The sequence below is a fragment of the Cariama cristata genome, unplaced genomic scaffold (assembly GCF_000690535.1).
Source record: "Cariama cristata isolate BGI_N322 unplaced genomic scaffold, ASM69053v1 scaffold24900, whole genome shotgun sequence".
NCBI classification, from domain to species: domain Eukaryota; kingdom Metazoa; phylum Chordata; class Aves; order Cariamiformes; family Cariamidae; genus Cariama; species Cariama cristata.
In genome coordinates, this window is record NW_009596721.1 from 16,490 (window position 1) to 33,627 (window position 17,138).

The 17,138-nt window shown below is 39.7% G+C and overlaps 1 protein-coding gene across 1 annotated transcript; it reads right to left on the bottom strand.

Moving 5' to 3' along the window:
- Positions 1–4,306: 4,306 nt before the first annotated feature.
- CRABP1 (cellular retinoic acid binding protein 1) lies at positions 4,307–17,130 on the bottom strand (the record flags this gene model as incomplete). Its single annotated transcript, XM_009707280.1, has 3 exons — positions 4,307–4,357; positions 14,311–14,424; positions 17,047–17,130. Coding segments are annotated over 3 exons (249 nt in total), but the record flags the coding sequence as incomplete, so codon positions are not given.
- Between the last annotated feature and the right edge of the window lie 8 nt (positions 17,131–17,138).

A 17,138-nucleotide genomic window follows, 5' to 3' on the forward strand; every position in this document is an offset into this window, starting at 1 on the left:
TGTTTTTCCTGGAGAAAAGAAAAACAATAAATGTTTTATGAAAGCAGCATAAGAACAAAGTCTGGAAAATCAAAGCAAAATCCTAAAATGAACTCTTTTTGCCCTAAGGCAGAGAATATGGGTGCTGTATCCTAGTGTTCCACTCATGTGGGGAAGTTTTGGTTTTGTGAAATGTTACACATGTGCCAAGTTGCTGCAGATATCTTTCTTTGTCTTGCTGTAGCAGTTCGTTAGCAGTGTGGTCAATGCAGTGCACAGCATGGTCCCAAGCCTGCAGGCACTAGGTTGGGAGTTCAATTGCCTAATCACAGCCATCTATGTTGCAATGCCCTCAGGTTTTGTCTCTGGTCTGCTGCTGCCTCTTCAAATAAAGGCACAGATTTCATGCAGAGCCTGTGTTATATGCTAGCTTTGTGCAGATCTCTTGGATACACAGGACATCTAAAATAGCTGTAGACACCTATGTTTAGGCAACTGAATGTTCACTTGTACTGTATCCATTCAACCAGCAGGACTGTTTAGGCAACTGCAAGACAAAGCCTTTAGGTTTCAGGTAGGAAGGCTTCTCACCTTCTGAGCTATCTGTATTCTGCTGGCCTTGTGTGGAGAAATACTCTGAAACGCAGATAGTAGTATGTAATATACTCACAGGGAAGAGTTCCCCAATGCATTCACTTAGATGGTCAGAAAGTTCTTAGCAACAAAGCCTGAAAGTCATTTGGCCATCACCACTGAGCACGGGCAGACCTCAGAAGTTTAGCTTCTTGGGCACAGAGACTTGCAAGACAGCAGACCTGCAGTGGGTGGTTATGCACACAGAGGTCAATCAGCTGCCATCTATACAGAGGTGACCTGTGTTTGTCACCATTCTATGCTTGTAACCACCATGTGCTTCCAGGTCAAGTGGCAAAATGCTAATTAGAATATAGCAGCATGAGGGGAAGGAAGTTTCTGCTTGCTCACTGATAACACATAACTGTGAGCCAGGCTCTGTCCCTGGCCCCACTGCTTGTTCCATCAGGCCTGATTAAAAGACCTAGTGATGCAGAGAGTGTCTCTTTGATTTGAATCGGGAAGGCAATATCCATAAAATTCCTGGTGCCCTTTTCAGATACCCACATGCTATCAAGTAATCAACAAACCATTTCTGTAACCCTTAGGTGCTCCATTGTCCTGGCACCTTTACCTATAAAAGTCCCTCCCACCTATGTGCAGAGAGTGGCCGCCTCAAGCTTTCAGGATCCTATTCTGCTAAGCAGCTGTTCAACACTCAGACATTGTGAAACTAAGCTTTTGTGGATGTAAGCTACAGTAACTTTACTCTGCTTCCATCACCTCATCTGCGGAGGGGTGAATTCATGATTTTTTACACAAAAGGTGGATAAAATGGTCTCTGTGGGCCACCCTGGCATTGTTCAACTTCCATGTTCCCAAAGGAGCTTAATCTCAGCAAAGAAAAGAAAGGCAGGAGACAACTGCAAGGCTTTTGGCCAGTAAAATCATTCCAAATCCTTGTGTGCCTAGATTTGAAGAGCTTTTAAATCCAGGAGGACTGACAAAATGCAATTTGGCCTTTCCACTGTTTCAACAATGAGCCATAAAACTAACACCCTGGACCAATTCTAGTCTCTGTTCATGTGAATGTACCCATGCACCAGTAACTCTAACATAACTCCATGAAAGTCAATCAAGTGGTGAAGCTTCCATGCTGAAATTACTAAAGAAAGGAACTTCTGCCATGCCAGACTGCAAATGAAGCTTAGGGGAACAGTTTCAGTCCTGGAAGAAGAAAGTTCCCAGTTGTGCAGGGTAGCTCATATCTCAGGAGCCTGTTTTTAATCATAACCTCTACAACCCAGTAACACAGCTCATACTTTACTACTTGCATAGTAGTGGCCAACTGGATGGAAACCTGGCTTGGTATTTTCCAGTTGATGGGAAAGCTTTCCGAAGGATATTTGCTTAAGCAGCACAACAGCTTAGCATGAGCCTTCATAGAAATGAAACATAGAAATCACTGCTTCCATTAAATGCACTCACTTGCACTAGACAATGTGAGGTTCATATGAATACTTTGCTGAACCCTCACAAACTGTGCATCAGGGCTGCTTTAGATACAGGTAGAAAAGGTAAATGCTAAGAGTAGGATTTTTCTGGAACAGCACAACAGCCTTGCTGCCTACTGGCTTTGGCTCTACCACTTGCCTTAGCAGCTTGTACCAACCTCACATCCACCACCCACCTTCTGGGAGGTGGAGGCAAAGCACTCTGCACTGTTGGTGGGCTCCTGTTGCTGTAGGACATGGCATGTGCCAGCATGTCCTGCAACACAGTGCTATTTACTTCTCAGCCTTGATGTGGCAAGACACAGTTTTGTCTGCATCACTGAGAAGCTTTGAGCTAGCTCAGCCTGGCACTTTTTATGGAGTCCCTTTGGCACAGCAGATTGCACAAGCAGGTCCAGATACTCCTGAAATGGGATTTGTTTGGAAAAAAACACCCAAGTATTTTAATTTTCATCTTAGAAGAAGATAGAAAATAAAGATAGATCACTGTCATTCCCTCTCATGGTTTCATTCTTACTGGGGGGTAGCTTCAGCTGCATCTAAACCACAATGAACTAATTTCAGCCCATACTTCAGTGTGAGCTAACATGCAGTGTATTTAATTGGTACCAATTGAACCAAGGCCTTGGAAACAGGGTTTGGCTTAAGGTTAGGGTGTGGAAGGAAAAGATCCCCCTTTTCAGCTGCAATATTGTCTCTTGAGTGCTGATGGCAGAGAAAGAAAGTGTGACTTGTCAGAGAAGAGGAGACAGAAAACACCGTATGTTCCTCCCCTGTTGTGCTGCTGTAGCTCACGCTGCAATATATAGAACAGGTGGCTGATTTCTGCAGAGCAGTTTGACAGTTCTATCAAAGGGGATTCCTCTGCATAGCTACATGAGTGATGAAGAGACAAAGTAATTTGTTTCCCATGGATGTCCCAAGATGATAAAGATTTTGACCTATTTTCCCATTCTGAATATGGAGCACAGTCCAGTGAACAGGACATACACTCTGCTAACACTGAACCACTTAAAAATCCTCTATGACTGAGTGACATGAACCAGATAAATTATTCCTGCAAAGCTGAAAATTGGTCAGATAAGCTTGGATATTGCACTGAAGTAAGTAGTGCTCCTAGTCTCCAGATATTTCTCAGGCTGAAGAACAGAAGAGTTTCTGGTTCAGTAGAGGAATGTCCGTTCAGCTTGAATCTAATACTTGATAGTGCTGTGGCCAGAACTCTGAGCCAGAATAAGTACATTAAATTTGGTGTTTCTTTCATTCTTGAACTATGGCCTTGGCTTGTGAAATACTTAGTTGTTCAAAGAATGAAATATTGAGTCACCAAAAGTCAGAGCTATAACACTGAGGGGAAGTGAAGCCATCGGAAGTTCTCGCTGTCGCAGGTAAGAAGGTAGGAGAAAAGCAGCTTTCCTCAGCTTTATCTTTTTATGGCCAAAACAAGGAAAGTCTGTGAGATTCTGCTGGCTCTGATCAGGCCTGAGGTGCTTGGGTGTGATGACAATAAGTGTTAGTCATGATCACAATGTTATTTGTCCTATAGATACAGCTGGGTTTTGTACTTGGATAATGAGTGTCTCAACAGGGAAAGTTTGGGCATTCTTCAGAGACGCAGCAGGAAAGAGTAAAGATCTCTCCTTGTCTTGTCTAGTTCTGCTGAATCACAGTCCCAGCAAACACAGGATACAGGAATTGTTCCTCAACAACTCTTCCAAGGAGGCAGGGTAGAAAGAAGGAAAGAAGCAGATCTCTGGGTTTGGAAGCAGCCTGCAGCTCCGCGAAAGGCCTTGCAATTCACTTGCTCTCTTGCACTTTGTGTTGCCCTAGGAGGTGTTCCCTGACAGCATAGTGCTAGCCAACAGCAGTGAAACTCCACACTGACTTCAATAGAGGGTAAAAAGTTTCAGTCCTAACCAAAGCACTGCTGGGTTTTCTATTAAAAACACCCCAAACCAGCTGTGAGTTATGCCCAATAAGTTTAATAATTGATGAAACCATAGCAAGTGACAACTACAAAATACAAAGCAGACACTAAAAATGATGGCATAAAAGTGGGAAGGAATAGTGTCTGCGATGAAAAATGAAAGCAAAATACACTTAACAGAGGATATGGGTTCAGATATAACACACACGGTCACATACAACACTGCATTAGTAACAGCACACACAGATACTCATTATACTGGGGATTTTCACAGTTCTCCACTTCATCCCAGATGACAAGTAAACTGATGTTTTTACTCTCTTACATAAATTCTTGTGCACACAACATCATCAGCACCAAAGGTCTGGAAAAGAAATAGAAATCAATCAGAAGAGATGGAACCAGCAAACATTTAACACCATTTTTAATGTTATTTTTACCATACTAGCTAGTTCTACAGCAGAATTATATTTTCTTATGTCTTTTGACAGATGAGAGTAAAGACAGGAGTAATTTTGGAAGAGGAATGCAATGTAAATGACCTTTTTTCCAAGGCATGCTGAATTTTGTCAGAATGATAAATGATGCAGAAATTCCCTTTTTCTATGGTTTCTTGGCATGCATTTATAAATAAACATGAGAAAAGAAAGAGAATTTGGAATGTACTGTCGTTATATTTAGAAACAGTTGCAGCACTTTGAACTGGAAATGCTGAGGGTGGAATTCAGACGGTATGTTCAAAAGGTATTCTTTGATATATGCAGGTATAAATCAGAGTAGTTCAAATGAAGTCGGTGGAGCAATGCTGAAGACCAGGAGAATATATTCCTATAACCTGTAAACATAATGCTGCTGCAAGATGTTGACACACCATGCTAGGATACCAAAACCTCTCTCCCAAGCTGTAACATGGGCAGTGTCAATCTCAACCTTCTTTCAGGATACTGTGACCTTAACCAATTAATTTGTTAACTATGATAAGGGTCTGAAATGAGGGCACATAATCGAGAAAGAAGTAGTGGAGATCAAACTCATTTCACATGACTAAACATCTATGAGAGCTCACAAACGTTTGATCACTACACATCTGAAAGTCACTGACTTACTACAGACTATGTCCCATTTCTTATACCAGATTCAGTACCTCAGAGTACCTTGATTTTCCAGATACTTAGAGCTGCTGTTACATGATGTTATACCATTGACTGAAACAGAGTTTCAGAGATGCATCTGAAAGCCTGCATTTTTTAAATTGCTCTGTGGTTCTGCACTTAAAAGGCAATTCTACCACTGCAATATTGCAGTACTGATTATCAGGACATTTAGACAGGACAGTGATTGTGGCACTGTCTGAGAAAGCCGCCTAAACTCAGAAGTGTTCGTTTGTAATTTCACGTCTGGCAGGCTAAAATCTAGGCAAGAAACTAAACATGAAGGAAATAATGGATGCAAGAGTGAGGAAATACTGACTGCAAAAAACTTCATGTTCTGCTATGCTGACAGTTTGGAGCTCACCACTAACAAGTTGTGAGGTGGGATGTTTGGCTGTAAGAACTGCCCAGGTCTCACTGAAAAATATAATTAAGACCTACCCCAGTGTGTTATGAAAATTCAGCTGGACTTCATTTGTTTTAATGCTTTCTACACCTGTTTTAACCAACATCTCTTTGAAAGATCTTGGCTTTAAAATTGACTCTGGCTTATATTTTGTTCACTTTATTGAGGAGAAAAGTCTGATAGTATTTTGGAGATATAGGCTTTGTTTTTGTGCATATGAAGAGCTTATCATATCAATCTTTATAGACCTTTTTAGCTTATACATGAAAATGTCCAAAAATGAACATTAAAGGATGCAGATAGTTCTCTATTGCCCACAGCACCACCTGCCAATACCCTTACTATGGCTTCCTTCAACATTTCCAAAATTATACACAAAGGTGAAATTATTTCGGCAGGAGGTTTGCCAGAGAAAGCAAGTCGGAGTCAAGACCATCCAGGGCTTGAGGTTGTCTGTGGAGACTGGAAGGTCACTGTGACAGTGATTGTCTTTCTATGGTACATTCAGGCACTGCTAAGCACAGTGAAGTTTGGGTCCCCTGCTGCTATTTCAACACAAATCATAAATAATAGTCAAACAGTCTTTGCGTAGTGTTCTTCAAGAGCTGGCACGGCCCCAGTCTGACAGTTGGAGCTGCACAGCTATGCAGCCACAGCTTGTCGTGTAAGTGGGTTCCACATCAGCTAGTTCTAATGAGAAAGGCTGCAGCAGCAGTTTGCCAAAACCCTTGTAACCTCCCTTGTAAATTTATGTCTGTTCTTTCAGGGAAATTAAGAGACAAACTCCTTCCTCTCAGCCTGTGCAACAGCAGTTATTCTCATAACAGGTCAGCAGTTGTATTGAGAGGGAACACTGCGGGAAGAGTAGATTGAAACAGATGTGATCCATACTGCCAGTCTGTCCTACAGTGCCACTGTAGGTTTGAGTGTCTGAAATTCTAGTGTCCTGTTCTGAGACTGTGCTCCTGGGCAGAGCTTGCTCCTAAGACATCAGTGTAGTCTGATTGGCAGCTTCCTTGCAAGACCCACAGGAGGGAGTATGAAAATAAAGATAAAAATTGGTGGAGGAATGAAAAAGAAACAGTAACTTTCTGGGATAGCTCAATAGTATGGGTGCATCCAGAATGCATTGCAGATGCAGCAAGTCCACTGTGTGTACACACAGGCTGATTGTTGTGCACTCCAGAGTCACAACTGGACATGCTTGTGACAAAGCGCAATGGCTGTTCATTTTGTACTTCCAAAATCCAGCTCTAGCTGGACTTCTGGACTCTTGAAAATCTCAGGCAAAGGACTGCATTAAAATTGCTCTGTCAGGATAAAAATTAAGTGCAGAAAACATGGACATACCTGGGAAACCCAAATACATGGTAGTCTTAATCAGTTGCTATATACAAGGATCGTCATTCTCTGCAACACACCAGTCTCACAGTCTGGAAAACCACTATAATTTAATATAATCATATCTTTAAATCCAGATCGTAAAGAGATCAAATTCATGCAAAGCCCAATTACAATTACTCTGGAATACCATGTAGCCACTGGGCACTTCTCAAACAGCCAGGCATCCTCTCCTTGAAGACCCAGCTTAGGTTATGTGGCCTCTGACCTGTTTCAGCAATAAGCTGCATTTTTTAGCACTTAGATTTTATACCTTATGCCCATTCACGTGATTAGCAACCTAATTCCATAGTGAAGCACATAAATAAATGGCTTTGATCGTCATGGTTATGTACATGGTTTAAATGTGGACTTATGTAAAATGTATTTCCCTATCTTATTGTAAATCACTAGCGTTGTTGATAAAACCCCACTAAACATTGTTAAACAAAGCAAAGAGGAACATGTTCAAACTTGCTGCGCTCCTTTTCTTGTAGTTACTCACAGAAACATCTAATGTACAGCTGGGCCCAAGCTCAGGGGAAGATCCAAATAAAAAGGCTGTTACTCCTCTATCCTTCACACTTAAATCCTTGTATTCAGGGGTAGGATGAAGCAGTTTAGTGTCTACGGTTCTAATTCTAGATTGGAAAGAAGTGATAGCTCCTGTCAGAACAAGCAGAGTTTAAAGATTTCCATGACCCAAAGGAGCAGAACTTCCTAATAGAGCGAGCAATGCTAGCTATTTGGTGGTGAAGTTTCACCAGAGCAACTGAAAAAATGTCAACATTACCAAACTGCAATTCAAATAAATCTAATGAGAAGATGCAGGTTTTTCGAACCTTCTCATCAGCTTGCAAATGTCCCACTTCTCTTACAAAATGCTAGAAGGCAAGGTCTCTGTCTAGATCTGAAATAGGATTTTAAATGTGCAATGACTGCAAATTACAGAATTGTTTTCTTCACTTAGCTTGTCATAATCTGTAGCTAAGAGTCCCAAAGCACACTGCAAAACCCCGCACAGAGGAATAATCCAATAAATTGACCTCTCTCAGTTCACTCAAAATCTGACGACAAGTGACATCACTAGAGATTAAAAGAGAATTACAGGGCAGTAACATATTACTGTATGGGTAAATCTGCGTTTTGAAGGCCTCCTTCATAAACATTTGCTGAGGAGCCTTTGTGATTAAGTGGAGCACACAGTATAATTAGGAAGGCTGTCATTGAAACAGTCACCTGAGAAAGATCACTTCTGTCAGTGTATGCAAAAATCACCTGTTATCTGCTCATGACTGACCAACCTGCAGAGGCAACTTGCAAAAGGAAGACAGAATACATCAGCAAACAAATGGAGAATAGAAGATATTACTTAAATGAATCCTCAGAAAAGGCTTTGTCCACATGCAAACTTCCATGTTATCCAGAATAAAGATATAAATCTTCACAATAAAGCATATTGCATATTTCCTTTCTCCTCCTGACTCCCATAACGTTTTATGAAAGAGGTTGATCATTATGGGGCCATAGTCACAGAAGGTGCAGCCCTCACATTCAAACTTGGATACTAATAGCAAATCACCCAATATACAACCTCACTTTCTGCAGGATATCAATTGACAGGACCATGCAAAATCGGGTCATTTATCAAGGTACCTAAATGTTGGTATTTGTGTTTGAGAACTGCTATATTATAGTTTCCTCAGAGTCACGCAGCAAATGAATGACAGAGTTAAGAACATGAGACAATGGTATCTCCCAGTAGTAGTCCTGAAAGGCAGTACACGGCAAACATCAAAGCTACAACTGGTATTATAAGAGGCTATAGAGAGTATCAGATGCATCCAAGATGCAAATGGCTTTGGCTTCTTTCTCTGCTTGTGTGCTTGGGATGTGACCCAGACCAGGCTGTACTAGTGAGCAGGGGCTGCACATCCCTAAGTCCCCTTGTAAATCTGCTCATGGCAAATACTAAATTAAAGCATTAGCTACATGCAACACATATGTATGCATTATTACAGGCTTCTGAACTTTTATCAAGGTTGCTCTAAAGAGGTCAGCAGCAAAACCCCCCACTGATCTCAGTATGAGTAGACCCTCCTTTTGATAATTGATTTTATTGAAGATCACTTTCCAAAAACTATAGAAAAGTTAAACATTTAGGTAGTTTAACATTGTTTGGTACAAGGCTTAAGCACTTCACAAGTCTCATCATTCGGCTGCAAAGTATCTTTCTGAATCTGCATTGACCCTTCTCACCTACTATGTGTAATTTTAGAAGCCAGCAAAACAATTTAAAAAATGTTCAGTTGCTCATCTAGGCTCCACAGTTCACCAGTTTTAATCAACTACAGCATGATTTTTCTGGGGAGAGAATGTAGAATAGAAACCATGCTTGAAACGCCTCTAATGTTCTGATCTTTGACCCTTGCTATAATTGATTCTGAGAACCCCTGTGTGATACGTGAACTGTGTAAAATGTGGTCTGAGACTGTTTTTAAAGCCCCTCTTCAGTAATCATCCACTTTAAAGTGTTTGTGTGTTACAGATTAAACTAAAATCTATAGAGGCGTGAGCAGCCATGAAAGCAGCAATGCAGATAAAGTTTGAATATGAATGTTTCTCCTTTGAGTAGTTAACATTTGGAAGCAGCATCCTTTAACTTTGTAAAGAGCAGACCTTTTGTTCTTCTGACTTACACAAGTGATTGATAGCTCATTAGTGTCCCTGACAAAAACACATTATCTAGTGTAAAAGAAAAGGGAAGAAAAAGTCTATTAGAATAGACTTAATCACAGATCTTAATTTTCAGACAAGTAAAGGAAATGTATATTTTTGTGTTATATTCCGATCTTGATTGCTCAAGTGCTAATCCAAGTATAGTTTATGAATGTGGAGTTTTAAATACAGATATACTGACTCTCTGTATGCATTACAGTCCTAAAGTACAATACAATATAATCTAAAGATACAGTCAAGACAAAGAAATGTGGACTTTGATGGGGATCTATCATTTTCACCCTCCCTTACGTGCATATTCCATGTAATTTTTTTATCTACATTGTTCAGTACTTCTAAAAATGCAGCACTGAAATCCCAGCAAGTGCATCAGATGAATAAACAGCCCTGATGAAACTAGTTGCAATGTTCTAACACATTCACAGCACCTTTTTTATAAAGCAAAGCTTGATCATTCTTCCCTTACTCAGCTGAAAGGACTCTTTGTAACAGTACAGTACTACATCTACCACTGTATGAGCCCAATATTATTTATGCTATTGATAAGAGTAATCTCATTCTCCATGCTGCAAGGAGCTAAGGAGAACTAAAGGCAAACTTAACTGGTACCTGAAGGTAAAGAAAACCTTTGCTAACTAAAGAGTTTGTTCTCAGCATCTGTGTACCAGAAGACATGATGTGACATGGAAGACCATCATATTGCTCCGAGGGAATATCTTTGAAGAACATAAGGAATTCTTCTGCCAGGATGCAAGAGAGATTGATAATTTTACAGTAATATGGTTTCCATTTTAGCTCTGTGGTAGTCATGACAATTCAACACTGATTTTTTTTTTTATTATTATTATATGTGATAATAAATGCATTTTATTTAACGTGCTGTGTTGGGGACAAAAATATATCCTTCCACTAGGAAAATGTAATAATCATATGGACCCCCTAAGCAATGCAGCATATTAGATCAAAATTATGTGGCAAAGCTCCAACATTTATGCAGCCAGTATTAGCAGAGTAAAACTCATTCCTTACCCCCTGCCTGTTGCCCCAAGCCTTTTTTCCACTTATACCTCAGTCTAACACAGTTTAGATTCCTTCCTGTGACATTTTGACAAATGCAGTATGAGTCGTCTTGATTTCTTCTGCAAATGCATGTAATAGCTAAGAAGAAGATTCAAGAGTTCTTGAAAGATTTCTTTGAATAGAGAAATAGGAGCAGAGATGGTGAGAATAAATATCAGCCTTATGGAGTTCCTAAACTGGTACATCACAGGCTTTGCCCCATAAAGACAGCTTCCCAGATGCAGACATCTGGAAGTTCACTAGAATGTGGTTTCCTTCTGCTTATTTAAGGCACTCTGCCAGAATGGAAATAGGGAAAGCTTACCAAAGCACATCAGAAAGAGTAAAGGAACAGAAAATATTTTGTAGGTAAGTAGGGAGGTTTGAGAAGTGTGAAGATGGGAATTGTTAAATGTTTGAAGTAATATGGGCAGCAAAACTGAATGAGAATTAATTTCAGGTCCTAAAGAACCCTAACAGAGCCAGGAGGATGGAAGAAAGAAAAGAGAAGACAAAGAAAGATCTCTTCTTCTCACTGTGATCTTAGTTTTGAAGAACTAAAATGTAAGTGCAGGTTTGCAGACTCAGATCCAAGGAAAATTTCCAAGCATAAGATAAAATAATCTAAATTGAATCTTTCTTCACTGGAGTGATGAAGAACCCAAACACAGTTGAGAGGCAAGACATCAAAAGGGATCACAGGGTCTCCTCACTAAGAGCTCCTATTCCTACTTTGCTCCTTGTTATAGTTGAGAAACACACCTCAGACAATCCCTTCACGTAGTTTAACCTTTAAAGCCCAAATAATAGTCTGGAGGGAATATTCTGGGGTTCTAAAATTAGGGGCCACAGAAGAAAATGTAGCTTCCCTTACTCTCTTCCATCTTCCTCCAAACAGTAGAACCCTTTGCTGCCCCCCAGAAAGTTTAATTTTGGCCATCTTAACTTCTCCAAAGGACCGGAGACCTCACACTCACCACCATTACTCCTAGAAACACCTCACTGCTGAGCTTTAGGGTGTCAGGCGATTTTGAACATGTTGACCCAGGTATTTAAAAGATTTGTACATTCAGTCTCATCAAATGTCATGAGGGGCTTGAAAATCTTTGTCCTGAGGACCAAGTAATGTCCTAATACTTAATAAAGCAAAAGAGGCCACTATGCTCCAGAAAAGAGGTAGGAGAATTGAACTGCCTATCCTATTAAATAGCGAAAGACAGAGAGAATGATCTGGATCACTTGGAAGCAAACACTGTGTTTTCATAATGGGCACGGTAAAATTGTACATTGCAACCAATGAACATAGCCTCAACTTGCAGGAGAGGGGAAGGGGATCAGTCTGGGGAATCAGAAACCAGGAAAATTACTTGGGATCATGATCAGCTGAGCATGAGTTCCCCAAGAAGAGTTAACAAAGTCTTTGCATATAAATCAGAATAATTTCAGGTAAGAGTAGGGAGATGAAGTCACCACTACATCAGGTGCTAGTGTGATTGCTAGCAAAACAGTATGTGTGATTCTGGTGTTCATAGTTTAGAAAGGAAATTGATACATTGGAGGGGGCTATAGAAGCACTGACAGCATGACTCAAGGAAAGCTTGCTTTATATTGAAGGGCTCAAGGTCTTCCAATGCTTTAACTTAACAATGAGAAGGTTCTTCCAAGAGATGGTTTGATCAGTGTTGTTAAGAGAAGTATTTGCAATAAAAAATGTTAGGCATATTATTTATGTTCTTTTATACACAATATGTAATGACTGGAAGTTGAATCTAGACATACACAGGTTAGAAATAATGTGTATGTTTTAATGGAAATTAACCGGTAAAACAACTTATCAGAAGTTGTGATTGAGTTCCTATAAATGGAAATATTTTAATAAGAATGAAGTTTTTCTAATTTATATCCTAATTTGAAAAATAATTAACTCAGAAAAGCTCAACAGACTGTATTAGATAAGAAAAAAAGATTAGATGGCTTTATAATCTTTGAATTGCTCTGGTTTCTTAACCAGTTCTTCTTCCCAGCAGGGTAAGTTCACATTGCTGATTGCAGGAGGCAATTGTATTATGACTGGCTTTCTTGCTTTGCTTGGAGCAGTTCACTTTGTTCAACAGCTGCCTTACTAGTTTGTTGCTAAATAATAAACTACAGACATGTATTGTTAGAAAGCTGAAAAAATTATAGTCGAGAATATTTTTTGTCCACTGCATTATATATAAATATGTGAAGCAGAGATCAAAGTACTTTGCCTCCTGAAGTTTTTCAGTAATATAAATAATTCCAGTGGTTGAATCAAAAGAAATGATCCAGAATTGGAGTATTCATTCAACAGAAACCAGTGTGATTTCATTAACAGCATACACCTCCTCCTAAGCGGTGGATGAACAGTTCCAAGATGTCTGGAATAATATTAACACCTTAAAAGCTTTTTGTTTATACGTGGTTAGGTTTGGGTCCTGGTTTTGTTTCAGATGCAATCTTAAAAACAGAGCTCCAACTGCTTTAAAGAAACATTGGGGAGGCTGTTTGTTTTTTAAAGTGCAGAGGTTTAGTGAGTGTGATAGTTTGAAATAAAACCTCCCTGCTTTGATGTTTTCTTACCCGTCACTCCAGCAGCCCATCTGCCATGCCCAAACTGATGAGGCATAACAGTCTAATCAACTACTTGTCCGGAATTCACTAGTAAGAACATGTGCAATAAAATTATTCTGAACTCAAGCTGAACTGTGCTACTCGTAACAGAGAAACCATGTCTTTATCCAGTTCTGGATATTGTTTCATTAATGTAGAGTGACTACTGAGGAAAGATTCAGTGAAGAGAACTCAACTCTAACAGAAATAAGCACAATATAAATAAATAAACTGCACATGATTCATGGCGTAAATGGCGAGGTATTGCAGAGCTGCTGCTCAGAATGCCTACAGTAACCCTGCTGCCATATGGAAGGTCACACAGGGGGGATGTTGGCTGACAGCAAACGTGCAAATTGGTGTATTTCTGAGAAGGCATTTTGTGAAGGCAATTCTGAACTGGATTCAGAGATGATCAAGGAATTGGAGAAGGTGGCAGAGATGGGGGAGGAATTACATGTTCTTCATAAACAGAATGAGATTAGAGCACGCTAACAACATGCCACATCTTTCCTGCTATACATCATGTGATTGTGGATAAGAAGCAACATATTACGCACATTCCTAGAAAAGAAGGTTCTCCAGAAATGAGGCCAAATGCCTCGATCTCACTTTCACCAGAGAAAATCTGCAATAAATCAAGCAAATTCTTTGGTGTTGTTGTGAATTTACAGAGCAGAAGTGGCCCACTTGTGATTATTTTACCAGTAAAAGTATAGCAAAAGTTATAGCAATAAAATGCAAGTGAGAACCTGCCTATATCTTCATTTGTTCTTAAAAAAAAACATTTAAAAAGAAAGGAAAACAGTGATGTATGAATTGTACTGTAGAGGATTTTATGAAAATGGTAGTTTTCCAGATGGATTTAAGTAAGGAAAAATAGTAACTCATACTACACGGTAATGAAAAACTTAATATGGTGCATGTATTGGGTGGGTTCAAGGTTCTTACCAAAATCAGCTCATCATTAGCCAATTCTCGAGTCCAGTATGTTTTGGGGCCATCTCCCTCAATGAGAGTTTGTTTGCAATAGATCTTGTTTTCATTCTCCCAAGTGGCCAAACTCTGCAGGCAGGAAAACCATTAGGAATAACATTAATTATATTCCCCAGCAGCATGAGGCAGAGAGACAACAATGAGCAGTAGTGAGAATAATTGCTGTGGTAAAGGAGCAACACATAGATAAAGGCAAAGGGAAAAAGACATCAGTGGAAAGTAGTGAAATCAAAATTAAGGTGTGAGGGGGCATTTTGGAAATAGGTATATATTAATAACAAAGTAATTGTAAATGTGTCTCTTCAGTGTAAATCCACATTTGTTTCCAAATTAAAAAGTCACCCGGTTTTCATTTTCATATTCATTTGAAAAGTATAATTTAGAAACATGTGATAATGTAGTGTCTACATTCCCAAGCATCTTTGTAGACATGTTGTTTGATCTGAGATGTTATTTACCATTAGAGTCCCCTTAGTGTAAAAGAGTAAGGAATCGTATGTATCATGTTGTGGTCATAAATAATGCAGTATATAAATAATATATACATAAATAATGCAGTCACTTACAACCTTTCATGCTATATGGCATTGTGCCAAGTTAACTGTATATTAAACACTTCTTGTGCTAACAAACTAAAATAAATCACAACTAAATTAAAGAAACTTTGTTAGAATTCTAGTGTTTGTGATATTACTTTTTTAAGTTTGTGGTTCTGGAGATTGAAATACCCTTGGGCATTTTTCAAAGCATTTCAGTAATGACTATGAAACCACAGACAGCCAAGCCCTGACTGTTGCTTTTCATTCTAGTGCTGAACTATTATTCTACAGTGCAATGGAACAGCTGTGCAGAAGGATGCCCTGTAACGAACGTCCAAGTAATCGCTTTGTAACTAGCACATGGGAGACATTCATTAGTCTGTGATTATACACATATACATACACATAGACGTATACGTTTGTGAGCATATGTATGCATAAATTCCAAGTTAACACTTCCCAGACTTTCCATTGGAAAATAAACTTTACTTTGATTTAAAATTAGCTGTTTACCTTATAAATATTTTTTCAAAGCAATAGGTTTTTTAAGCCAACAAGCCATCTCAAATGGCAGTTATAGAAGCTATGCCTTGCAGTACAACTACATATGACTCACTCTTTGTCTGTATGAACAATGGAAGAAGTTAGTTGGCAGAACAAAACCCTCCACCCCATAAAGTGTATCAAAATCTATCAGCAGTCAGCTATTTTGCCAGATACTGGAAATTACATTATGAAGTATTCTTTTATTATCTGTCAGTTTCTGCTCTGTGGCCACATCTTGGTTATATACACACAGCAGTACAACTTACTCCTGAGAGCAGACTATAAATAATTTCACAACACATGGAAAAAATTTAGTACTTCACAAAACACATTTCTTTCAGATTTTTCCAACTTTCATAGCTTACAGCCATAATTATTGTTTTTCCATCTGCAGCAATAAATCCTCCTCTAGAAAGCGGGTTGCATTTATTGTATATGCATTATGCATGAAGACACTAAAATACTACTTTTGCCGAACAAGATAAATTAACAAAGCCAGCAACATTTCCTGAACAAACCGTTAAATATACGATAACTCATCCTAGAGATCAAGTGGATGTTCTAAATGTTCACTGACTCCCAGAATCTGGCTCCCTTTGTCATAAATTCAAATTCACAGCAATTGCACCAGAGATAGTAAGTTCTGAATTTTTAGTAGTACAAATGGTCTTAGAAGCTTACTCATACATACTCATTCATACTTCTTTTATAAGTGTTTTATACATACTTCACTTATAAGTGTAAGAGTAAAGTGCCTGAGGAAAGGATAACTAACCTATGCCTTTGATAACTTTTTTCAAAAGACAGCTATGATCACAGCCCAGTTCTCCAATACCCTGGATCCCATATATCTAAACCAGCGAGAAGCTGGTGTCAGATGCTGCCAACTTAAAGCCCTCTCCACAGCCATAGAAGTGGTTACAAAGGTAGAGGAGCAGGGGCTAACACACAGAATCAAGCCCAAAACACTCCAGTGAACGCCCTCTAATGCACTTCTGCACAAGGAGATGGTGTAATTATGGCTGGTATAACACTAGCTGAAAGTCTGTCTTACACTGTTAAAGACTTATCTGATCAGCAAACAGGAGACATGCACTTGCAAGGGAATGAAAGAGGATTTCGGCCCCAAACTACCAACGGCCTGTGGTCCTGCTTGTGGACTCAGCTTATTCAGTTTAGGGCAAAAGTTACGTCAGGTTTGTACACTAAATTCTGACTCTTGAGGTCTCTCTTGCTCCACTGTTCCCCATGTTCCCATCAGGGACAGTGGCTGGGGAAAGCTTTCACTGCAGCTGAAGTCTCCAGGGGAGATGGAAGCAAAAAGGGCTGGACAAACCCCTGCCAGTCAAGGAGCCCGCAAGCAGGTACTCGAACTCTGCCTTTGGGACCTGCCATGCTCTGTTGCCTTCAGATTTCAGTTTTCCTGCAAGAGGGAGAATGTCAGATGAGGGACAAGAGGAGCGGCAACCACCAAAGAGTGTTTCTGGGAAGAAGAGGGTGGAGGACAGCCATGCCACTGTCTGGGGACACCGGCAGCAGATGTGTTTGTCCCATCTAAAAAGAACTTGGTAACACACATGCACACGCGCCCCAGTTCTCCTCCTACCCTGCACTTCCGTCCATCCACCGTTTCCTCCTCAAAGCTCTCCCCGATTTTGAAGTTGATCTCAGTGGTGCGGACAGTGGTGGAAGTTTTGA